We start from the raw sequence: 25,225 nt of genomic DNA, 5'->3' as shown, positions 1-25,225 counted from the left end.
CTATATAAAATAACACATTTCAGACTTGAGACCTGCCTTTAATTTATCTCTGTAATCCAATGTCACACTCACACACCATGCCTTCACACACACAGACACACACACCACGCCCTAACTGTCTCTGTGTGTGTGTGTGTGTTTGCAGCCTAACCCCTCAAACAAGCTGGCCATCCTCCACATCCTGGGCCTGTTGTCCAACCTGTTCACCACGCTGGACATCAGCAAGCAGGACGACCAATCAGGAGAGGGCACCGCACCCCCCATCAAAACCACCCCGCCCCCCCCCGGACCCAACCCGGTAAGAGCCTTCATCACCAGCATCATCACCATCAAAACCATCATGGTGGTGGTGCTGGTCAGTGCTGACCCTCTCTCTGACCCTCTCTCTGACCCTCTCTCTGACCCTCTCTCTGACCCTCTCTCTACCCTCTCTCTACCCTCTCTCCTCAGGTGGTGGTGGTGCTGACCCTCTCTCTACCCTCTCTCCTCAGGTGGTGGTGGTGCTGACCCTCTCTCTACCCTCTCTCCTCAGGTGGTGGTGGTGCTGACCCTCTCTCTACCCTCTCTCCTCAGGTGGTGGTGGTGCTGACCCTCTCTCTACCCTCTCTCCTCAGGTGGTGGTGGTGCTGACCCTCTCTCTACCCTCTCTCCTCAGGTGGTGGTGGTGCTGACCCTCTCTCTACCCTCTCTCCTCAGGTGGTGGTGGTGCTGACCCTCTCTCTACCCTCTCTCCTCAGGTGGTGGTGGTGCTGACCCTCTCTCTACCCTCTCTCCTCAGGTGGTGGTGGTGCTGACCCTCTCTCTACCCTCTCTCCTCAGGTGGTGGTGGTGTTACAGCAGCTGTTTGCTCTCATCCAGACCATCCTCAGCCAGTGGCTCAACGACTCTCAAGTGGTGGAGGTGAGACACACACACACACACACACACACACACACACACCCTCACACACACACACACACACTTGATATATGTGTGATCTGTGCCTGTGGAACCCTGATTCAGGCTGTGTGTGCGATCTTCGAGCGCTCGGTGAAGACTCTTCTGCATGACTTTGCCCCCATGGTGGCTCAGCTGAGCAGCATGCTGGGTCAGATGTACAGCACCATCCCCCAAGCCTCTGCCCTGGACCTCACACGCCAGGTACACACACACACACGCCAGGTACACACACACACACACGCCAGGTACACACACACACACACGCCAGGTACACACACACACACACACACGCCAGGTACACACACACACACACTCACGCCAGGTACACACACACACCGCAGGTACACACACACACACGCCAGGTACACACACACACACACACACGCCAGGTACACACACACACACACACACACACACGCCAGGTACACACACACACGCCAGGTACACACACACACGCCAGGTACACACACACACGCCAGGTACACACACACACACACACACACCAGGTACACACACACACGCCAGGTACACACACACACACGCCAGGTACACACACACACACACACACGCCAGGTACACACACACACACACACGCCAGGTACACACACACACACGCCAGGTACACACACACACGCCAGGTACACACACACACACACACACCAGGTACACACACACACACCAGGTACACACACACACACACACACACCAGGTACACACACACACACACACCAGGTACACACACACACACACACCAGGTACACACACACACACACACGCCAGGTCCACCCCCCTCCAGGACTACATGTGTCTGTTTTTCAGATGGTGCACATCTTTGCCAGTGAGACTGATCACTTCCCTCCCATCAAAGCTCTGTTTGAGCTGGTTACCTCGGTAACCCTCTCTATCTTCCAGCAAGGTATGAGGTCATCAGAGCCAGTGGAGGGGGGGGGGGTACCGGGGGACTTTACTGGGTCTTTGGGGTTTTGAAAGTATTGATTAAGACTGATATTATCTGTGTTGTCACCTGAATTCCCCCTGGTCGGGTCTGTGCTACCATACTGTCGTCAAGAAGAACGATCAAATTCCCTTAAGAATATTGTTCATATGAATAAAGTAGCTTTTTACATGGTTAACATACTGTAACAGTCCTGTATTGCAGACATGGAGACCTACTGTAGCTGTCTGACTGCCTGTCTATCTGTCTGTCTGACTACCTGTCTTTCTCACCTACCATACTTTACCTGTCTCCTACCTCCTCCTGTCTCCTCTCCCTGTCTCCTAACCTTTTCTCCCAGTCTCCTACCTCCTCCCCCTGTCTCCTACCTCCTTCCCCTGTCTCCTACCTCCTCCCCCTGTCTCCTACCTCCTCCCCCTGCTAACTCTCTCTGAGCAGGTGTCTTCAGAGCAGGATTGGTGTCGGTTGTAGTTCCTCCCCTACAACCGACACCAACCGTGGTAGTTGCTATGGCAACTGACCGTATGGGATGGGTGCCTAGTACCTGGGTTTGGATCTAGTACCTGGGACTAACCCTAGTACCTGGGTTTGGATCTAGTACCTGGGACTAACCCTAGTACCTGGGTTTGGATCTAGTACCTGGGACTAACCCTAGTACCTGGGTTTGGATCTAGTACCTGGGACTAACCCTAACCCTAGTACCTGGGTTTGGATCTAGTACCTGGGACTAACCCTAGTACCTGGGTTTGGATCTAGTACCTGGGACTAGCCCTAGGCCTAGTACCTGGGTTTGGATCTAGTACCTGGGACTAACCCTAGTACCTGGGTTTGGATCTAGTACCTGGGACTAGCCCTAGCCCTAGTACCTGGGTTTGGATCTAGTACCTGGGACTAACCCTAGTACCTGGGTTTGGATCTAGTACCTGGGACTAACCCTAGTACCTGGGTTTGGATCTAGTACCTGGGACTAGCCCTAGTACCTGGGTTTGGATCTAGTACCTGGGTTTGGATCTAGTACCTGGGACTAACCCTAGTACCTGGGTTTGGATCTAGTACCTGGGACTAACCCTAGTACCTGGGTTTGGATCTAGTACCTGGGACTAACCCTAGTACCTGGGTTTGGATCTAGTACCTGGGACTAACCCTAGTACCTGGGTTTGGATCTAGTACCTGGGACTAACCCTAGTACCTGGGTTTGGATCTAGTACCTGGGACTAGCCCTAGTACCTGGGTTTGGATCTAGTACCTGGGACTAACCCTAGGCCTAGTACCTGGGTTTGGATCTAGTACCTGGGACTAGCCCTAGGCCTAGTACCTGGGTTTGGATCTAGTACCTGGGACTAACCCTAGTACCTGGGACTAGCCCTAGGCCTAGTACCTGGGTTTGGATCTAGTACCTGGGACTAGCCCTAGTACCTGGGTTTGGATCTAGTACCTGGGACTAGCCCTAGTACCTGGGTTTGGATCTAGTACCTGGGACTAGCCCTAGTACCTGGGTTTGGATCTAGTACCTGGGACTAGCCCTAGTACCTGGGTTTGGATCTAGTACCTGGGACTAACCCTAGTACCTGGGTTTGGATCTAGTACCTGGGACTAACCCTAGTACCTGGGTTTGGATCTAGTACCTGGGACTAACCCTAGTACCTGGGTTTGGATCTAGTACCTGGGACTAGCCCTAGTACCTGGGTTTGGATCTAGTACCTGGGTTTGGATCTAGTACCTGGGTTTGGATCTAGTACCTGGGACTAGCCCTAGGCCTAGTACCTGGGTTTGGATCTAGTACCTGGGTTTGGATCTAGTACCTGGGTTTGGATCTAGTACCTGGGTTTGGATCTAGTACCTGGGACTAACCCTAGTACCTGGGTTTGGATCTAGTACCTGGGACTAACCCTAGTACCTGGGTTTGGATCTAGTACCTGGGACTAGCCCTAGTACCTGGGTTTGGATCTAGTACCTGGGTTTGGATCTAGTACCTGGGACTAACCCTAGTACCTGGGTTTGGATCTAGTACCTGGGTTTGGATCTAGTACCTGGGACTAACCCTAGTACCTGGGTTTGGATCTAGTACCTGGGTGAGATTTGGGGCAGGGTTAGACCCAGTGGGTGGGGCTGGATCGTGGAGGGGCGGGGCTAATGCTGGGGTTGGGGCTAGTTCTGGGGGCGGGGCTAATGCTGGGGTTGGGGCTAGTTCTGGGGGCGGGGCTAATGCTGGGGTTGGGGCTAGTTCTGGGGGCGGGGCTAGTATGGGGTGGGGATTGTCTAGGGGGGCGGGGCTAGTCCTGGGGGCCACGCCCACATCTCCAGGTTTTTTGTTTTCTCTTGTTTCTGTTTTCCTCCAACATGCTGTCGTCTTCCTCTTTAGTTTCCCCCAGGCTCCTCCTCCTCCTCTCTTACTCACGTGTGAAATTATTTCAATGAGATCTTTTATGTTGTTTTATTTCCACATGACTGTTGAATCTGTTCAGTTGCTGTTTGTATATTATTCATATGATTTCTTAAGTTTCATCTTTATTATATTTTAGGACCCAGGGATCATCCTGATATTGTTGATTCATTTATGCAACTCCAAGCTCAGGTGTGTTTTTGGTTTCTTATTTCATTCACTTTGGGTTTCTCTCTCTCTCTCTCCTATTGTCCTGTCCCTATATATCTCTGTTCCTGGGTCTCAGGGCGACCCTGTGTATTGGCTGGGCTCTGGAGCAGACCATCAGAGATAAGGGGGGGGGGGCTGGAGCAGACCATCAGAGATACCTGGGGGGGGGGGGGGCGGAGCAGACCATCAGAGAGGGGGGGTGAGGGGGGGACAACTGGAGGAGACCATCAGAGAGACCGGGGGGGCTGGAGCAGACCATCAGGGACGTGGGGGAGGGGGCTGGAGCAGACCATCAGAGAGACCGGGGTGGGCTGGAGCAGACCATCAGAGACGTGGGGGAGGGGGCTGGAGCAGACCATCAGAGAGACCGGGGTGGGCTGGAGCAGACCATCAGAGACGTGGGGGGGGGGACTGGAGCAGACCATCAGAGACGTGGGGGGGGGGACTGGAGCAGACCATCAGAGACGTGGGGGGGGGGACTGGAGCAGACCATCAGAGAGATGGTTACCTTGGTTACAATCCCTGAGCTCTGCCCCTTCTCTGAGGTCATCCAAACCCTTAGCCAATCAAGAGCCTTAAAAAATTAATTAATATTGAATTAATTAATAAATTCAGACGAATTGGCTGCCCTGTTTTTTATTTTTAAATTTTGTTCTTTCTCATTCTTCTTCCTTTGTTATCTATCTGTGGATAGATCTGACCTCTAACCCTCTCTCCTCTCCTCCATCCTAAATGAGTTCATTCTCGTAGCATCAGTTGTATTCTATTTGTCCGTACATGTTGGTCAGACCTGTGTTGTATCCACAAGCCAATCAACCAGGTGAACAGACAGAAAAGGGAACAGCTGTACAATGTCAAACATTTTAAAAACCATCATTGCCTTTAGTTCCACTTGAGTTTGAAATAATTTTCAATGTTTGATTATTTTTGTTATACCTGATAAGTTTGTCATTGGGGAGTATGGATGTATGCATAGGGTTGTAGTTGGCAGAGAAGCAGGGTAGAATTCTGGTGGTCCAATCTGTTACAGCTAGAGGTAGGGGGTGTAGGGGGGAGGAGCTAAGGGTGTAGGGGGAGGAGCGATGGGTGTAGGGGGGAGGAGCTAGGGGGGTTAGGGGGAAGAGCTAGGGGGTTTAGGGGGAGGAGCTAGGGGGTGTAGGGGGGAGGAGCTAGGGGGTGTAGGGGGAGGAGCTAGGGGGTGTAGGGGGAGGAGCTAGGGGGTGTACACCAGGGGGGAGGCCTCCATAACTCCTCCTTCATGTCTCTTTCTGTTTCTAGGCTTTGAAGCGGAAGCCAGACTTGTTCCTGTCTGAGAGTCTGGATGTGAAAGCAGTGTTCCACTGTGGTAGGTAACCACACCTCTCCACCCCCCCCTGGTGGTGGGTAACCACACCTCTCCACCCCCCCCGGTGGTGGTCCTGATCTCTCTCTCTCCGCAGGAGTTCTGTCTCTCAAGTTCCCTGAGGCTCCGACTGTCAAGTCTACATGCCTGTTCTTTGTGAGTTCACACACACACACTAAGAATAAGGCATATGCGTTCTTACTGCTGTGAGGTCATGTTGAGGGGTGTGTTTGTCTCTGTATGTGTGATGTGTGTATAATTTGTGTGTGTGTGTGTTCAGACTGAGTTCCTGGCTCGCTGCTCAGATGTGCCCCCGGTGGCCAGGGTGATGCAGGTGCAGGGGAAGCTGCTGGTGCAGGCCCTGCTGGAGGTGAGAGCACACACACACATACACACACATACACACACATACACACACATGGATGTACCCCCTCCCAGGGTATAGGAGGCAGGTGAGTAGATCTCTGTGTGTGTACCCTCCCCTCCCAGGGTATAGGAGGCAGGTGAGTAGATCTCGTGTGTGTACCCTCCCCTCCCAGGGTATAGGAGGCAGGTGAGTAGATCTCTGTGTGTGTACCCTCCCCTCCCAGGGTATTGGAGGCGGGTCTTCCCGGGGTTTGATGGACCAGTTTGCGGAGGTGCTGTTCTCCCTGAACAAGCACTGCTTCTCTTTGCTCACCGTGTGGCTGAAGGAGGTACTGCAGGCACCTGGCTTCCCCTCCACACGCCTCACCTGCGAGCAGAAAGACACCTTCACACAGCAGATACTCAGGTAACACACACCTTCACACAGCAGATACTCAGGTAACACATACGTTTGTCTGTCTCTAAGCGACGTCTCCTCCTTCCCCTCCCTCCCTCCCTCCCTCTCCTCCCTCTCCCTCCCTCCTGCAGAGAGCGAGTAAACAAAAGGAGAGTGAAGGACATAGTGAAGGAGTTCACGCTGGTGTGCAGAGGTCTGCATGGGACAGAATATGCAGCCGAGTACTGACCCCTGACCCCTGACCCTGCCATAACCTCTACGTGCTCACAGCCAATCAGCCACAGCCTCCAGCACTACTGTTCCCACGAGCCCCAACACTGGAGTTGTCATTGGACGATCTGAAACAAGTTATCTCCTGCTATTGGCTAAATAGGATCATACCCCTAGCCTCTCATTGGAGGAGAAGCTGTCAGTAAAAAAAACCTGAGGAAGGCTGTGCTTTCTCTCTGTCTATCGCTCTCTCTTTCTGTCTCTCTCTGTATCTCTCTCTATCGCTCTCTCTTTCTGTCTCTTTCTCTGTATCTCTCTCTATCGCTCTCTCTTTCTGTCTCTTTCTCTGTATCTCTCTCTATCGCTCTCTCTTCTGTCTCTCTGTCTCACCATTGCAGTTGTAGTCTATTCCCTGTAGTGGAGAACCTCTTTCCAGGACTGCGACTCCCAGCATGCTCTCTGTTAATACCTCTCTCCTGTTCCTGTCTTCCTGTCTGGGTGTTGTACCTGCTTCTGTCTCCACAGCTAGCTGACCCCTCGTTTAGTCTTTCCAAATGGAAACTTATCAGAAATATATATATATATATATAAACACATATGTCTACATATATATATCCTATTGAAGCGTGGGGAGCTAGGGAGGAGAAGAGAGAGGAGATGAAGGATCTGAAGACGCATATTCACCTGGCATCCTCCCGGCCCCTCCCCTTTCTCTCCAGGCCCCGCCCCCTGCTCCAGGCCCCGCCCAGTTATCGTGGAACGTTCTGTGAATTAGTCTTTTTTTTACGTTTTGATATTTGCCTTCGAGGGGATGAGGGAGTTACTGGTTAACCCACCAGACTGAAATAGAGCGACACACACACACACACACACACACTCACACACACACTCACACACACTCACTCACACACACACACACACACACACACTCACACTAGGTAACTGTAAACAGCACCATCACTGTTATTGTGCAAACTTACTAATCATGTTGTGTGTATGAACAGTCATTATACAGAACTTTTGTGTGCCTGTGCAAAGCATGTGGTTGTGTGTGTGTGTATGTGTGTGTGTGTGTATGCATGTGTGTGTGAGTGTGTGTGTCTGTGAGGACAGTTCCCTCTTCCTCCTTTGTTGAGTGCACTAATGTTGGACCTACTGAATTGTGCAGCGTCACTTAGTCCAAACCCCTCTGACCGCCCCCCCTAACCGGGCCCCCCTGACCGGGCCCCCCTGACCGGGCCCCCCCTGACCGGGCCCCCCTGACTGGGCCCCCCCTGACTGGGCCCCCCCTGACCGGGCCCCCCCTGACTGGGCCCCCCTGACCGGGCCCCCCCTGACTGGGCCCCCCTGATCGGGCCCCCCTTGACCGGGCCCCCCCTGACCGGGCCCCCCCTGACCGGGCCCCCCCGAAAGAGAAGCTCCTCCCTCAATGGACAGGAAGGAAGCAGAATGTTTCACCAGGGGGCTGGTAGAATCTGTCTCCTCTTCATCACCATCATCTCCATCTACTTTGTTCCCAGGACTTGCAGACATGTAGCTTGGTGTGTGTGTGTGTGTGTTTGGGGGGTTAGTACCTACTGTGAGTGTGTGACACTGCCTGTATCTGGAGCTGATAAGCACCTTGATGCCAGCTGCAGGAGGGGGGGATGTACATTGTTTCTTTTTTGTACTTGTTTTAATTTATTAAATATATCTAAGACTGCGCATGTTCACGTCTTTGTTTGTCTGTCCACTCCTCTCCCGCCGTTAGAACTGGTCAGTTTTCTATAGGTCACCGATTTCGGTATAACACAGGTCTGCGACATTTGGTTCTGTGTCTTAGCTTGGTTTATTAAAGATCAACGGAAGTGTTTCTGACAAGATAGTTGTCCATTAAGAGCAAACCATGAAGAATACCTGTTCAGGTAGTCAAGTTACTAAAACGTAAGTTTGTTAAAATGCTAAATGTGAGCGGCGAATATGGAGCTGAAGAAGATGCCATAAACTTAATCAAATCACCAGATTGAATGCTGCGCTTGCGCGCTAGTGGCTCAGACGCCGTCCACAGACACGTGGGGGGGTTGTTTCACTCATTCGGTCGGTGGTTACACCGGAGAGAGAAAGTTTCTATCCACCAGCTTCATTCGTCTCCTGCGTTGTCCAGATAAAGGTAAGATTCTTAGCTGAACGTGTCGTTAGGAATCTTTTCAGTTGCAACAGTAAGTGGCTAAAATAAACTGTTGCACGCTAGCTCGGCTAATGTCGTAGTTAGCGAAGTTAGCAACTGATTAACATGATTAACTTGGACATCTTACTGGCCGCCGCAGCGCATCTGTGTAATGTATCATGCTGAGTTTTGCATAAAAGAATCCTTTAGGAATGTCCGTCTGTGTCGGTCGTGTGGAAAGTGTCTTTTTACTTGTCTATCCCAGATGAAGCATCGCACAGTTTCAACATCAAGTAGCCTAATCTTATCATCAACCCGAAACCTAATCAAGTTTTAACTAAGCACGCGTGATGTATTTAGAAGCTCCTAGCTAGTGCTATCGCTAGTGTGTGACAATGTGTGTGTGTGCCTTGTGTTGTGATGCAGCTTGTTCATAATCAAGATTGCCAGTGTGTGTGTAACAGTGTGAAAAACTTTTGAGTCTTGTCAAAGTTACGCGGTGACCTGCTGTGACCTGTGATCGCGCAGGTTAAAACTGGACTCGTTCTGCCAGGCGTTTACGCAACATTACTTCTTTATCTCAATTTAGCAGACGCTAAATTCAGATACAAAGAACAAATAGTCCAATGAATCCATACAAACAGTGCATATAGAAAGCACAGCAAAGTACAGAGTAAATCAAGGATCAGACTCGTTGACGGGGCTGTATTTACCAAGCGCACTTTAAAGTATTTTCACCTCAGGTATTCTAACGTACGGTATTGCGTAGTAGAGTGCGGGTATGTTATTGATACAGGCTAGGGTCGAGTTACTGTTCTGAGGAAGCACAGTCCCGCACTGATGAGCAGACTAGGATCTATCACTGCTGCAGTTGTATCAGCTTTTGCAAGTTCCTGAACTTTACCCAGGGTGAGAGGTCAAACACAGGCTGGTTCTTATAACTCTATTCTATGTCCTCTCTTCCCCCCCCCTCCCCTATCTCTCTCCTCCTCCCTCCCCCCATCTCTCTCCCCCTCCCTCCCCTCCCAGTCATGGTTGTAGTGAGATTCTATAGGAAGGAGCTGGAGAGGGGGCGGGTCTTACGGCAGGCAGCCATTCAGCATCCTGACCTGTCAATCATCATGGAGCTTTGTTACAACGTGGAGCTGACAGGTAAGGAGGAGGGGGGCGGGGGGGGGGAGGAGAGGAGAGAGGGAGGAGAAGTGTGGAGGTGACAGGAGTTGAGGAGATGGTAGCGTGTACCCTGAGGGCCTCAGCCCCTCCTCTCCTCCCCCAGGGCCAGGGAACCTGTCTCCAGAGCAGACGGAGGTGCTGCAGTGGCTGTTCCGCCCCCCCCTGCAGACAGAACAGCTGTCTGACCAGCCTCACCTGGAGGGGGGGCGAGGAGGGAGGCTGGTCGAAATTGGACCCAGGTATCTAACACACATACAGTTTACACACACACACACACACACATCCAGTATCCAGCCCCAGGCTGATGCTACTGCCCCCTGCAGGCTGAACTTCTCCACTGCGTGGTCCACCAACGCCGTGTCCATCTGCCGGAGCGTTGGGCTGAGTGCCGTGACCAGGGTGGAGCTGTCCCGCCGCCTGCTGTTCACGCTCGCACGGGACCCTCCACAACCCAGGGAGAACCCTCCAGAACCCAGGGAGAACCTTCTGGAAGACGCTGTGGAGAAGATCCTGGGTGTTCTGTACGACAGCATGACGGAGTGCATCTACCCACATCCCATAACCTCCTTCGCCGTGGAAACCAGACCCCAGGAGGTGTTTGAGGTCGACATCCTAGGGAAGGGTCGTGTTGCCTTGGAGACGGTGAACGAGGAGCTTGGTGAGAGGACGACATGATCTCCAAAACTGTAAACTAAATGATATTCAGTTTAGAGGTAAACCTCCATGATTGCGACTTACACACAACTAAACTCATCAAGCTCTTGATTCTGACGAATATTAAACAGACGTGTTCTGCTGTCCTGCCTGACTGTTCCTCATCTAGTCTGTCCTGACACTAACTACAGCCCTCCAGTTTCACTCTCTCTCTCTCTCTCTCTCTCTCCCTTTTCATCCCTGTCTCTGTGGTCTCTGTTGTAGTCCTGCTTCCTTAGGTGAGTATCTTCTGTCTGTCCTGGGTGGAGGGGAGGGGGAGGGGGAGGAGGGGGAACAGACTGGTCACATGATGTGTAAGTAACATAATTGCTGAGATGCTTTGAGTCACAGGACTGGCCTGGTCTCTGGTCATGTGTTACTACAGCATCATGTGTGTCTTCTGCCTCCTAATTACACTGTGTGTGTGTGTGTGTGTGTGTGTGTGTGTGTGTGTGTGTGTGTGTGTGTGTGTGTGTGTGTGTGTGTGTGTGTGTGTGTGTGTGTGTGCGTGCGTGTGTGTGTGTGTGCAGGTCTGGCGTTTGACTCCTGGGACTTGGACTACTACACATCTCTGTTCCACAGCCTCAGCAGGAACCCCACGAGCGTGGAGTGTTTCGACTTGGCTCAGTCCAACAGGTGTGTGTGTGTGTGTGGCAGCAGGCCTGCAGGTGTGTGTGTGTGTGTGGCAGCAGGCCTGCAGGTGTGTTGGAGGAAGTGTCCTGATTCCCTCTTGGTCCCGCCCCCCTCAGTGAACACAGCCGTCATTGGTTCTTCCGCGGGCGCATGGTGATTGACGGGCAGGAGCAGGAGGGAACCCTGTTCAGCCGTATCATGGATACGCAGCTCCATAGCAACCAGAACAACATCATCAAGTTCTGTGACAACAGCAGGTAAGGTTGTTACCGACGCTCTGGAGTTGAGTTGATATTGTAACCCAGGTTACAACCAGGGGAAGGTTCCATTAATATCATGATGTCATTTGTTATGCTGTTGAGATGATGTATTATTGTAGCTCTGGCGCGCGCGCGCGTGTGTGTGTGTGTGTGTGTGTGTGTGTGTAGTGGCATCACGGGGGTGCAGGTAGAGTGTGTGTATCCCAGAGATCCCTCTGAAGCCAGCAGATACCAGACCAGGAGCTCCTGCAGACACGTCATCTTCACCGCAGAGACACACAACTTCCCTACTGGTACACACACCTACACACACACACACACACACCTACACACACACACACACACACACCTACACACACACACCTACACACACACCTACACACCTACACACACCTACACACACACACACACCTACACACACACCTACACACACACACACCTACACACACCTACACACACCTACACACACCTACACACACACACACACCTACACACACACACACACCTACACACACACACACACACCTACACACACACACACACACCTACACACACACACACACCTACACACACACACACACACCTACACACACACACACACACCTACACACACCTACACACACCTACACACACCTACACACACACACCTACACACACCTACACACACACACCTACACACACAACTTCCCTACTGGTACACACACCTACACACACACCTACACACACACACACCTACACACACACACCTACACACACACACCTACACACACAACTTCCCTACTGGTACACACACCTACACACACACACACACCTACACACACACACACCTACACACACACACCTACACACACACACCTACACACACACACACACCTACACACACACACACACCTACACACACACCTACACACACACACACACACACACCTACACACACAACTTCCCTACTGGTACACACACCTACACACACACACCTACACACACACACACACACACACACACAACTTCCCTACTGGTACACACACCTACACACACACCTACACACACACACACACCTACACACACAACTTCCCTACTGGTACACACACCTACACACACACACGTACACACACACACCTACACACACACACACCTACACACCTACACACACACAACTTCCCTACTGGTACACACACACCTACACACACACACACACCTACACACACACACACACCTACGCACACACACACACACCTACACACACACACACCTACACACACAACTTCCCTACTGGTACACACACCTACACACACACACCTACACACACACACACACACACACACCTACACACACACACACACACACCTACACACACAACTTCCCTACTGGTACACACACCTACACACACACCTACACACACACACCTACACACACACACTTACACACACACACCTACACGCACACACACACCTACACACACACATAGCAGATTGTGGTAGCCGCAGGGTAACTGTGGTAACCCCGCAGGCGTGGCCCCGTTCAGCGGTGCGACCACGGGGACGGGGGGGAGGATCCGGGACGTGCAGAGTGCCGGCAGGGGGGGGCACGTCATCGCTGGAACAGCCGGATACTGCTTTGGCAACCTGCACATACCTGGTGAGGTCACCTGAGGTCATGTGTCTGTCAGTCAAGTCCATCACCATAGTGTTGTGTGTTAAGCCCCTCCCCCTCCCCCAGGTTACAGTCTCCCCTGGGAGGGGCAGGAGGAGTACCCCTCCAGCTTCGCTCCCCCCCTGCAGGTGGCCATCGAGGCCAGCAACGGGGCCTCCGACTACGGGAACAAGTTTGGAGAGCCGGTCCTAGCAGGTAGATAACAACACACCAGTCAGGTCCTGGCAGGTAGATAACAACACACCAGTCAGGTCCTGGCAGGTAGATAACAACACACCAGTCAGGTCCTGGCAGGTACATAACAACACACCAGTCAGGTCCTGGCAGGTAGATAACAACACACCAGTCAGGTCCTGGCAGGTAGATAACAACACACCAGTCAGGTCCTGGCAGGTAGATAACAACACACCAGTCAGGTCCTGGCAGGTAGATAACAACACACCAGTCAGGTCCTGGCAGGTAGATAACAACACACCAGTCAGGTCCTGGCAGGTACATAACAACACACCAGTCAGGTCCTAGCAGGTAGATAACAACACACCGGTCAGTCCTAGCAGGTAGATAACAACACACCAGTCAGGTCCTGGCAGGTACATAACAACACACCAGTCAGGTCCTAGCAGGTAGATAACAACACACCGGTCAGGTCCTAGCAGGTAGATAACAACACACCGGTCAGTCCTAGCAGGTAGATAACAACACACCAGTCAGGTCCTGGCAGGTACATAACAACACACCAGTCAGGTCCTAGCAGGTAGATAACGACACACCAGTCAGGTCCTGGCAGGTAGATAACAACACACCAGTCAGGTCCTAGCAGGTAGATAACGACACACCAGTCAGGTCCTGGCAGGTAGATAACAACACACCGGTCAGGTCCTAGCAGGTAGATAACAACACACCAGTCAGGTCCTAGCAGGTAGATAACAACATCTGTGTCCAGGCTTTGCACGGTCGTTTGGCATGCGGTTGGCCAATGGGGAGCGGCGAGAGTGGATTAAACCAATCATGTTCAGTGGCGGGTTGGGCGCCATCGAAGACGCTCATGTGAAGAAGGAGGAGCCTGAGAAGGGTATGATGAGAGTGTGTGTGTGTAGATCGGAGATGCTAGCGTTGTGCTGACTCATGCTAGCGTTGTGCTGACTCATGCTAGCGTTGTGCTGACTCATGCTAGCGTTGTGCTGACTCATGCTAGCGTTGTGCTGACTCATGCTAGCGTTGTGCTAACTCAGGTATGGAGGTGGTGAAGCTGGGCGGTCCTGTTTACCGTATCGGAGTAGGAGGAGGGGCAGCGTCTTCCATACAGGTACACACACTAATATTAACTAAATAGTCAGTCGTTCACTGATGCTAATGAATGTGGCATGTGTGCGCCTACCTGTGTGTGTCTGCCTGTGTGTGTGTGCAGGTGCAGGGGGATAACTCCAGCTCCAGGGACCTGGGCGCGGTCCAGCGGGGCGATGCAGAGATGGAACAGAAGATGAACAGAGCTGTGAGGGCGTGTCTGGAGAGGGGGGGCGGGAACCCCATCTGCAGCATCCACGACCAGGGCGCCGGGGGCAACGGTAGAAATGGGGAGGGGCTAGTGTATACGTGTATACGTACCTGTCAAGTAGTAGAGTTATAGCTGCTGTGTGTAACTGAGGTGTGTGTGTGTGTGTGTTCAGGTAACGTTCTGAAGGAGCTGAGTGATCCAGCAGGAGCGATCATCTACTCCAGCAGGTTCAAGGTGAAGCTCCCACAATGCACCTCTCTCACCTGTGAACCCCCACGGACGCCTTCTGGCACAACGACCTCTCTCTGACCTGCCCTGAAGGCTCATGGTGTGTGTGTGTGTGTGTGTCAGAGAGGAGACCCCACCCTGAGTGTGTTGGAGCTGTGGGGGGCTGAGTATCAGGAGAGCAACGCCCTGCTGCTGCGCCCAGCAGACCGCTCCTTCCTGGAGCGAGCCTGCCACAGGGAGAAGTGTCCTGTGGACTTTGTAGGACACATCACTGGAGACGGCAAGGTAGGCTTCATCCACGCCCTCATCCACGCCCTCATCACTCCTGTCCTTCACTCTTATCCTCACTCTCATCCTTATCCTGTGTGTGTGTGTGTCTTCCTGCAGATGGTGCTGGTGGATGATGTGGGCGGCGGTGTGGAGCAGGCCAGCAGGGGGCGCTGTCCTGTAGACCTGCAGCTGGACTGGGTCCTGGGGAAGATGCCCCAGAAGCAGTTTGATGTTGAGCGCGTGGGCGCCGCCCTGCAGGCCCTGCAGCTGCCTGCAGGCCTGACAGTCAGACAGGCCCTGGAGAGGGTTCTCCGTCTGCCCGCAGTCGCCTCCAAGCGCTACCTCACCAACAAGGTAGGGGGGGTCTGGGTGAGGTGTCTGAGGGGGTATACGTTATGTGTGTGTGTATGTGGCAGAGATGGAAAGTGATAAAGTACAAATACTTAGTTTCACTCTGTTGGTCCTCAGGTGGATCGCTCGGTGACGGGCCTGGTTGCCCAGCAACAGTGCGTGGGTCCTCTCCACACCCCATTGGCTGATGTGGCCGTCGTGGCTCTGTCTCCGTTCGGCCTGCAGGGGGCGGCGACCGCCATCGGCGAGCAGCCAATCAAGGGCCTGGTTTCTCCAGGGGCGGGAGCTCGCATGGCGGTGGGGGAGGCGCTGACTAATCTAGTGTTCGCTAGAGTCACAGACCTGAAGGTACCTGGGGGGGGGTGTGTGTAGGATGTGAAGCGCAGCGGTAACTGGATGTGTGTGTGTGTAGGATGTGAAGCGCAGTGGTAACTGGATGTGTGTGTGTGTGTGTGTGTAGGATGTGAAGTGCAGTGGTAACTGGATGTGTGTGTCTGTAGGATGTGAAGTGCAGTGGTAACTGGATGTGTGTGTGTGTGTGTGTGTGTGTAGGATGTGAAGTGCAGTGGTAACTGGATGTGTGTGTGTGTAGGATGTGAAGCGCAGCGGTAACTGGATGTGTGTGTGTAGGATGTGAAGTGCAGTGGTAACTGGATGTGTGTGTGTGTGTGTGTGTAGGATGTGAAGTGCAGTGGTAACTGGATGTGTGTGTGTGTGTGTGTGTAGGATGTGAAGTGCAGTGGTAACTGGATGTGTGTGTGTGTGTAGGATGTGAAGTGCAGTGGTAACTGGATGTGTGTGTGTGTGTAGGATGTGAAGTGCAGTGGTAACTGGATGTGTGTGTGTGTGTAGGATGTGAAGTGCAGTGGTAACTGGATGTGTGTGTGTGTGTAGGATGTAAAGTGCAGTGGTAACTGGATGTGTGTGTGTGTGTAGAATGTAAAGTGCAGTGGTAACTGGATGTGTGTGTGTGTAGGATGTGAAGTGCAGTGGTAACTGGATGTGTGTGTGTGTAGGATGTGAAGTGCAGTGGTAACTGGATGTGTGTGTGTGTGTGTAGGATGTAAAGTGCAGTGGTAACTGGATGTGTGTGTGTGTAGGATGTGAAGTGCAGTGGTAACTGGATGTGTGTGTGTGTAGGATGTGAAGTGCAGTGGTAACTGGATGTGTGTGTGTGTAGGATGTGAAGTGCAGTGGTAACTGGATGTGTGTGTGTGTGTGTAGGATGTGAAGTGCAGTGGTAACTGGATGTGGGCCGCTAAGCTCCCAGGGGAGGGGGCGTGTCTGTGGGAGGCGTGTCAGGCCATGTGTGAGGTCATGGGTCAGCTGGGCGTCGCCGTGGACGGCGGGAAGGACTCCCTCAGCATGGCCGCCAGGGTTGGCATGGAGACCGTCAAAGCTCCAGGTACGAGGGAGTGTGTGTGTGGTATCCATTTCCAGTGTGTGTGGTATCCAGTTCCTGTGTGTGTGGTATCCATTTCCTGTGTGTGTGTGTTCCAGGGTCTCTGGTCATCTCAGCGTACGCTGTGTGTCCTGACATCACAGCCACCGTGACCCCCGACCTGGAAGACCCTGACGGCCAAGGTACACACACCATTCACACATATGCAGTTAACACTGCATCTCTATATCTCTGTCTCTGTCTCTCTGTCTCTGTCTCTGTCTCTCTCTCTCTCTCTCTCTCTCTCTCTCTCTCTCTCTCTCTCTCTCTCTCTCTGTCTCTGTCTCTCTCTCTGTCTCTCTGTGTCTCTGTCTCTGTCTCTCTCTCTGTCTCTCTCTGTCTCTCTGTCTCTCTGTCTCTCTGTCTCTCTCTCTCTCTCTGTGTCTCTGTGTCTCTGTGTCTCTGTCTCTCTGTCTCTCTCATGTGTCTATATATGTGTGTGTGTGTGCAGGCGTGCTGCTGTGGGTCCCGGTCACCCCTGGTCAGCAGCGTCTGGGTGGGTCTGCTCTGGCTCAGTGTTACGGCCAGCTGGGAGACACGACCCCTGACCTCGACCAGCCCCTGCTGCTGCAAGCCTGCTTCAACACCACCCAGACCCTCCTACAGGGTGAGTACACCCTCCACCCACCTGCTCCACTGGCCAATCACCACCCACCTGCTACACTGGCCAATCACCACCCAGGTGAAAGTGATTGGTGCATATGAGAACAGCTGTGTTTGTGCTGCAGACCGCCTGCTGAGTGCAGGACATGACATCAGCGATGGCGGCCTCATTTCCTGTCTGCTGGAGATGGCGTTTGCAGGAAATCGTGGGATAGAGGTGGACCTGGTGTCTGGAGGGGTGGGAGGTGAGCAGATCAATAACAATCATATTATTATTGTGCATTTTATTCATGGGTCTTCCTTCTTTGCGGAGGAATCTCAGGAAGCTCCAGGTTGTAGAAGTGGACAGACATGGTTGGTTTTCTAGTGTCACTAGAAGCTGTTTCCCCCCCCAGTGCTGGAGCTGCTGTTCAGCGAGGAGCTGGGTCTGGTGCTGGAGGTGTGCCGGGGGCAGGAGCAGGAGGTGAAGCAGAGGTACCTCCAGGCTGGCCTCACCTGCCACAGCATCGGCTGCTGTGTGGGGCTGGGCCCGGAGGCCAAGGTGAGCCACACACACACACCAGACACACACACATTCACCTAACCACACACATTCACACGCAGACACAGACAGCCCCATCATACAGCTCTTCTTCTTCAGGTCAGAGTTTGTGTGGATGGACAGGAGGTACTGTGGGAGTCCCTGCCCAGCCTCAGGGCATTGTGGGAAAGCACCAGCTTCCAGCTGGAGCGGCTCCAGGCAGAGCCAGCGTGCGTGTCACAGGAAGAGGCGGGGCTAGGGCGCAGGACGCAGCCCTACTTCCACCTGACCTTTGACCCTGCCGAGATCCCTGCTGTCATCCAGGGTGAGAGGGTCGACACCCCTAACCCTAGCCCCATGCTACTGACCCCAACCTATCAGAGAGGGTCAACACCATGCTACTGACCCCAACCTATCAGAGAGGGTCAACACCATGCTACTGACCCCAACCTATCAGAGAGGGTCAACACCATGCTAATGATCCCAACCTATCAGGACTTGCTGATGGAAGCCTCATGTTTAACTGTGTGTGTGTGTGTGTGTGTGTGTGTGTTCAGGACAGCCTCGCGTGGCTGTGGTGAGGGAGGAGGGCAGTAACGGGGACAGGGAGATGGCTGTGTCTCTCCACATGGCTGGCTTTGAGGTGAACACACTCACTAACACAGAATGAACAACAATTGTGTGTTCAACTTGCATGCTCACCACTGTGTGTGTGTGTGTGTGTGTGTCTGTGCAGGTGTGGGATGTCACCATGCAGGACCTGTGTTCAGGGTTCGGGCTGCAGCTCTTCAAGGTGCTTGTGTTTGTAGGAGGATTCAGCTACGCTGATGTGCTGGGCTCAGCTAAAGGTACACACACACACACACACACACATACAAACGCTCTCCTCTCTCCGATGCTCACACGTGCTGTGTCTATGTCTCTCGCCCAGGCTGGGCTGCTACTGTGATGTACAACAACAACGCCAGGACGGAATTCGAGCGCTTCCGTCGCCGTGACGATACGCTGAGTCTGGGCGTGTGCAACGGATGCCAGCTCCTAGCCCTGCTGGGCTGGGTGGGAGAGGGGGAGGAGGGGGGAGGTAAGAGAGGGGAGGAGGGGGAAGTGTCTCTACTCTATGATTACTGTTACCCTAAGTGTGTGTCTGTGTGTGTGTCTGTGTGTGTGTGTGTGTGTGTGTGCAGACCCTGAGGTGGTGCTGGGCCCTAACCAGTCTGGCAGGTTTGAGTCCAGGTTTGTGAGTGTTGGTGTCCAGTCGTCCCCCTGTGTCTGGCTGAGGGGCATGGAGGGCTCAGCGCTGGGGGTGTGGCTCGCCCATGGAGAGGGTAGGACCAGCTACCTCTACACACCTCTACACCTTTACACACCTCTACACCCTTACACACCTTTACAGACCCTCCCCCCTCCTCCTCCAGGTCAGGTCCAGTTCCGTTCCCTCCGGTCCCAGGACCGCCTCCTCTCCAGCTCCCTGGCGCCCCTGCGTTACCTAGACGACCAGGGCCTCCCCACTGAGGAGTACCCCCTGAACCCCAACGGCTCCCCCGAGGGCGTGGCCGGGCTGAGCTCCAAGGACGGCCGCCACCTGGCCATGATGCCCCACCCAGAGCGCTGCACACTGGGCTGGCAGTGGCCCTGGGCCCCCCGGGGGCTGCGGGCCTCCCTCACCCCCTCCCCCTGGATGCGCATGTTCAGGAACGCTGCAGCATGGACCGCATCCTGAGGCCTGGCTCACCTCGCCCTCACACACACACACCTGAGGCCTGGCTCACCTGGCCCTCACACACACACACACACACACCTGGTCTGTCTGTCTCCCTGCCTGGGATCCGTGTTGCGGTGACATGATTCTGTAGAACACGCATGATTCACATAATAAATAACCTTTATACAAGTAGACAGTCGTTAAGTCCATTCATTTACAGGCTGGTGTTTCCAGCAGGGGAGAGAGAGTCCAGGTGAGAGTCCAGGTGTGCTGAGGCTGGTTCCCTGCAGCCTCGCTACCCGCTGCCTCGCAGCCCCGCTACCCTACGGCCTCGCTACCCCCCTCCTGGGGGCTGAGGTCTTGTCTGGCGCCATCTGCTGGTTGATGTTAACGAGGCAGGTGAGCAACAGCAGCGCCCCCACCAGGCCCCCCCACCAGGCCCCCCCACCAGGCCCCCCCACCAGGCCCCCCCACCAGGAGGCCCCCCCACCAGGCCCCCCCCCCAGCAGGCCCCCCCCCCAGCAGGCCCCCCCACCACCAGGCCCCCCCCCCAGCAGCCCCCCCACCAGGCCCCCCCAGCAGCCCCCCCCATCAGGCAGTGTGATGTCCCTCAGCACCGTGCGCTCCGGTCGGTCTGTCTGGCTCTCTGAACAGGTGGCTCAGCTCCCTCACCTGACGCACACCAAACATGACCTCTGACCTCCCACTGCCAAGCCACACATCATGACCTCTGACCTAGCTACTAGGACAAGTTCCCAGTTCTGACTATGCAGTGTTGTGTGAGTGTGTCTCATTACCCCCTGGTCACTAAGCAATGGAATGCCCTATATTCTTAGACAGTAGAATAGTAAGGATAGGTAGTGAGTATAATAGTGGATATAGCTTATTTAACATGTTAATAAGTGATTATGTTCAAATGTGCCTATTGAAACTGACTGTGGATATTAGTGTCGCTTTCCCATTGTAAAATTAGTGCAGGTAGAGTGGAGAAAATGTATTATAAAATAATATCTAATAGCCTATAGACATTATTTTAGCCACCAGAGGCTGTGTTGAGTACAACTGCAGTGTGTAGCTCTCGCTGTGTGGCATCTTATCTCCTAATAATCACAGAGGCTTTGATGACAGTCACGGCACAGTAAACCTTTTTTTTTTACAGAATGAAAGTGGTGTCAGACGCACAGAACATCATATTTTACACATGGACGCCCTTATTATGAAGGGGGAATTCAAGTTTCAAGAGATGGAGGGAAGAAAAAATATATATACAAAAAACGTATCTGGTATTTCAGGACGAGACAAACTTACGGCCAACGAGTGCCATGTTAATTTAACCAGCTTGGCCTGCCAGGGAACAAGAAGCACCGCTACTTAGTCACAGTAGGGTTTGGGATCATTCACATCATGATAGTGAGACTAGGCTACAATGGCACATCCATCAGCATAATAAAGGGCTTGTGCTTGTTTTGTGATGCAGCAACGTGATGATGAAGCGCCGGATCAGACACCTCCGACAGCAGAGGGTCAGACAACACAAGCTTCATTGACACTCATGCTACACAACAACAGAGGTAGCTAGTCCTGCCTCACACCTGCTACATGCATCAGAATTTGCCGTAGCTGCTACAAACAAGAGCATTTAGCCGTTGCTGCTACACAAATGAGCATTTAGCCGTAGCTGCTACACAAATGAGCATTTAGCCGTAGCTGCTACAAACATTAGCATAACAGGCATAAGTGCTACCAGGTAAAAGCACGTAGGCCTATCTACACACACACCATCATCATCATAAACGGCAGTCAGAGCTTTAACACCCCTTAACATTCGACACACTAACATTTACACACTGTAATATTAAAACACTGGCGCATGTTCATCTGTTAGAACACCATTTGGAGTGAACCATGTCTGTAGCTGACAGAGCCTGGAGAGGACTGTGTGTGTGTGTGTGTGACAGTCTTCACAGGACTGTCTGGTAGAGGTAGCCCCTCTTGTAAGCACTCAGGGGGTAGAACGTTGCCACCACAAACTTCCCGTCGAAGGTCCTTCCTGTGAGCAGCCTCTGAGCTTCCTTGGACTCGCTGGCGTTGGTGTACTCCACAAACACCTGAGGAGGACACACCTGAGTCAGCTGGGGGTACAGATGATGGGGTCAGGGGGTGGGGTCAGGGGGTGGGGTCAGGGGGTGGGGTCAGGGGGTAGGGTCAGGGGGTAGGGTCAGGTGGGGGTAGAGATGATGGGGTCAGGGGGTGGGGTCAGGGGGTGGGGTCAGGGGGTAGGGTAGGGGGTAGGGTCAGGGGGTAGGGTCAGGGGGTAGGGTCAGGGGGTGGGGTCAGGGGGTGGGGTCAGGGGGTAGGGTCAGGGGGTGGGGTCAGGGGGTAGGGTCAGGGGGTAGGGTCAGGGGGTGGGGTCAGGGGGTAGGGTCAGGGGGTAGGTAGGGTTAGATAGGGTCAGGTGGGGGTACAGATGATGGGGTCAGGGGGTAGGTAGGGTTAGATAGGGTCAGGTGGGGGTACAGATGATGGGGTCAGGGGGTAGGGTCAGGGGGTAGGGTCAGGGGGTAGGGTCAGGGGGTGGGGTCAGGGGGTAGGTAGGGTCAGGGGGTAGGGTCAGGGGGTGGGGTCAGGGGGTAAGTAGGGTCAGGGGGTAGGGTCAGGGGGTGGGGTCAGGGGGTAGGTAGGGTTAGATAGGGTCAGGTGGGGGTACAGATGATGGGGTCAGAGTCAGTCACCTGGCCTTTGCCTGGGTTCTCCTTGGGGATGAGCAGGGACACCACAGATCCATACTTCTGGCACTCCTCCTTCATGTCCTCCAAGATATCTGCACACACACCAACATGCTGACAGCACTGTGCGCTTTCCTCCACACACACGGCTGATGTGATCCAACAGGTAGTTTATAGAGAGACTAGAGACTGAAGACAGACCAGAGAGAGACTTGCCTTCGTATTCCTCCTCGTTGTGCAGGTGGCTGTCGTCTATGAGGTTGAGCAGACGGAGCACAGGAGAGGCTAGCAGGACCAGGTCCTCGATGTGTGGAGCTGGAGCACACACACACAGTCACACACACACACAGTCACACACACCGTTTACATTCTCCTTTCAACGTGAGAGATGGGAATACTGTGATCCAGCTATCATCTGGCTGAAATGAGGCATTCCCCCACAGGGTGGACTTTGATTTGGACTTTTTGTGTGTGCGTGTGCTCACGTGTGTGTGTGTATGGCTGTGGCCGTGTGTGTGTGTGTGTGTGTGTGTGTATCATTCCCACTGACCGAAGGGGATGCTGAAGAAGGGGTTGAGCAGGGCGCTCTCTGCAGTGGCTCTGCTCTCAGGGCTCTGGAGCAGCATGCTGCAGGAGGGAGGGAGGAGGACAGTGAGCGCTGACGCCTCCAGCATGCAGGATCAGCACACCTGTCCAGGTGTGTGAACAGGTGTGTGAACAGGTGTGTGTCCAGGTGTGTGTCCAGGTGTGTGTCCAGGTGTGTGTTCAGAGTGTGTGTTCAGAGTGTGTGTCCAGGTGTGTGTCCAGGTGTGTGTTCAGTGTCTACCTCTTGATGAGGTCTCTGAGGTGGTACACAGGGATGGTGTGTGTTCAGTGTCTACCTCTTGATGAGGTCTCTGAGGTGGTACACAGGGATGGCAGGACAGGCTGCGCTGCTGCTGGCAAACAGGTGGTCGATGATCGCTGCACTGCTGTCCTGCAGAGACAGAGAACACTGTACATGTACCATACCCAGCCCTATCAGCATGTCGTCATGGATACAATATGCAAGTGAACAGATGGTCATGTCAGTGGCTGAGTGTTCCAGAACGTCATGTCAGTGTCTGAGTGTTCCAGAACGTCATGTCAGTGGCTGAGTGTTCCAGAGTGTTCCAGTACCTTCCACTGCTGTGAGCGAAGGGTCTCCTTCAGCTTGACCCCCGACAGCATCTCCAGCAGGATCACCCCCAGACTCCACAGATCCACAGCCGTGCTGCAGCCCTGGGCCCCCTCCAGCCCCTCAGCCCCCTCCAGTGCCCCCTGGTCCAGCACCTCAGCCCCCTCCAGTGCCCCCTGGGCCAGCAGGTTCTGATGTTCAGCTTCTGGGGCGCGGTAACCGTCTGTCTGGATGTACTTCACATCCTGGAGACAGACACACAGTTAGGAGGAACAGCCCTCTCCTCCTCCCGCTCTTGTCTCCCCCCTCCCCTCTCCTTACCTGGTTTCCCTCCTTGAAGCTGAGTCCAAAGTCAATGAGTTTGAAGCACTCGTCGTCAGCGCACCAGAGGATGTTGCGTGGTTTGAGGTCGGCGTGGACGTAGCCCTCCCTGTGGAGGAACCCCAGTGCCTCCAGCACATCCCTGGCACAGTGCTGGATCAGCCACATGGAGTGGCCCTGCCGCCCCCGGCCCCCCTGGTCGCCCCCCTGCCCGCCACCCTGGACCAGCAGCTCAGACACGCTCACGTCCAGCAGCTCCAGAAGGAGACAGCGCGTCGCCACGCCAACACTGCTGTGATTGGTGAACACGCCATACAGCGTCACTGTAAACAGGAAGAATAACACTGACATCGGTATTATAGTTTTGTTGTTACACGGCAAGTTCAGCATGCTATATCGACAACCTGATAACAAGTGTAGTATCAGATGTATCCATTTATAACATAATGAGACGCTGATTTATGTCGCAGCTTATTAAACAAGCCAAGGCTTGGCTTTCAAACTTCTGACCGTCTTGAATTGTTCTAGCCATAGTTTACCGATGTTTTTGTGTCCTTGAATGTCCTCCAGTACGGACCTCTCTTTATGGTAGCCGTAATCCCCACCTTGAATGTCGGCCTGGAACTCCTTGACCGCCGCGGTGCTCGCTCTTCCAGAGCTTACCTTGTAAACAGAGGCCGAGACTCCTTGGCCCAGACGAGCTTGTACATTCCAGATCTCTCCGAATATTTCAAACAGGACCGGTTTCATTACGTGGTCTACGTTTCCTGATGTAGCTGTACTCGTTGCGGCTGACATATCAGATTATTTTCAAGACTGTTTCGATATTAAAACGAAGTTATTGCCCCGTTAGAGCCATGAAGAGAGAGTCTCGTCATCTCCGTTCGCTACAATGGACCATTTTTGCCGCAATGGTGGATCATGGACGGATCGAAGAGTTTCCGGAAGTTAGCAGCAATAATACTAGTACTACGGTTACGGCAGAAACACCGTATTGTGTGATGCACTTTTAAAGGTGCAGCGTCCCTTATATTTTTGACGATGCACAAAAATCG

At 53.4% G+C, this 25,225-nt stretch overlaps 3 protein-coding genes across 3 annotated transcripts in view; 2 read left to right on the top strand and 1 right to left on the bottom strand.

The window, feature by feature from the left end:
* Window positions 1-8,504, top strand: part of ipo13b (importin 13b) — a 20,733-nt gene extending 12,229 nt beyond the window's left edge. Inside the window, exons 13-22 of the mRNA XM_084692957.1 lie at window positions 146-298; window positions 820-900; window positions 1,003-1,140; window positions 1,759-1,855; window positions 4,417-4,469; window positions 5,766-5,832; window positions 5,927-5,985; window positions 6,110-6,199; window positions 6,420-6,601; window positions 6,724-8,504. Coding sequence (XP_084549083.1) covers window positions 146-298; window positions 820-900; window positions 1,003-1,140; window positions 1,759-1,855; window positions 4,417-4,469; window positions 5,766-5,832; window positions 5,927-5,985; window positions 6,110-6,199; window positions 6,420-6,601; window positions 6,724-6,820 — 1,017 coding nt within the window. The 3' untranslated portion in view covers window positions 6,821-8,504. The remainder of the gene's footprint in view (window positions 1-145; window positions 299-819; window positions 901-1,002; window positions 1,141-1,758; window positions 1,856-4,416; window positions 4,470-5,765; window positions 5,833-5,926; window positions 5,986-6,109; window positions 6,200-6,419; window positions 6,602-6,723) is intronic.
* A 74-nt stretch (window positions 8,505-8,578) lies between these two features.
* On the top strand, window positions 8,579-20,159 carry pfas (phosphoribosylformylglycinamidine synthase). The gene is made up of 27 exons (XM_084693078.1): window positions 8,579-8,951; window positions 9,978-10,100; window positions 10,225-10,360; window positions 10,445-10,779; window positions 11,345-11,450; window positions 11,564-11,704; window positions 11,876-12,000; window positions 13,214-13,342; window positions 13,424-13,552; window positions 14,301-14,429; window positions 14,590-14,663; window positions 14,766-14,922; window positions 15,025-15,086; window positions 15,204-15,365; window positions 15,468-15,704; window positions 15,819-16,049; window positions 16,926-17,106; window positions 17,202-17,285; window positions 17,594-17,749; window positions 17,871-17,990; window positions 18,141-18,286; window positions 18,386-18,590; window positions 18,823-18,908; window positions 19,002-19,113; window positions 19,197-19,346; window positions 19,450-19,590; window positions 19,681-20,159. The coding sequence occupies exons 2-27, from the start codon at window positions 9,980-9,982 to the stop codon at window positions 19,983-19,985; spliced, it is 3,960 nt and encodes a 1,319-aa protein (XP_084549204.1). The 5' UTR covers window positions 8,579-8,951; window positions 9,978-9,979; the 3' UTR covers window positions 19,986-20,159.
* A 925-nt stretch (window positions 20,160-21,084) lies between these two features.
* uhmk1 (U2AF homology motif (UHM) kinase 1) lies at window positions 21,085-25,149 on the bottom strand. Its single transcript, XM_084692239.1, has 8 exons — window positions 24,710-25,149; window positions 24,171-24,493; window positions 23,852-24,094; window positions 23,575-23,669; window positions 23,244-23,320; window positions 22,910-23,008; window positions 22,700-22,788; window positions 21,085-22,075 (listed from the first exon to the last, which is right to left on the bottom strand). Exons 1-8 carry the CDS (start codon window positions 24,966-24,968, stop codon window positions 21,929-21,931), a joined length of 1,332 nt encoding a protein of 443 aa, XP_084548365.1. The 5' UTR covers window positions 24,969-25,149; the 3' UTR covers window positions 21,085-21,928.
* Between the last annotated feature and the right edge of the window lie 76 nt (window positions 25,150-25,225).

Source organism: Hypomesus nipponensis, chromosome 26, assembly GCF_054491055.1.
Source record: "Hypomesus nipponensis isolate SF chromosome 26, ASM5449105v1, whole genome shotgun sequence".
NCBI classification, from domain to species: Eukaryota; Metazoa; Chordata; class Actinopteri; order Osmeriformes; family Osmeridae; genus Hypomesus; species Hypomesus nipponensis.
The sequence above is the reverse complement of the archived record's forward strand: the minus strand, read 5'-3'. Positions and strand labels throughout refer to the sequence as shown.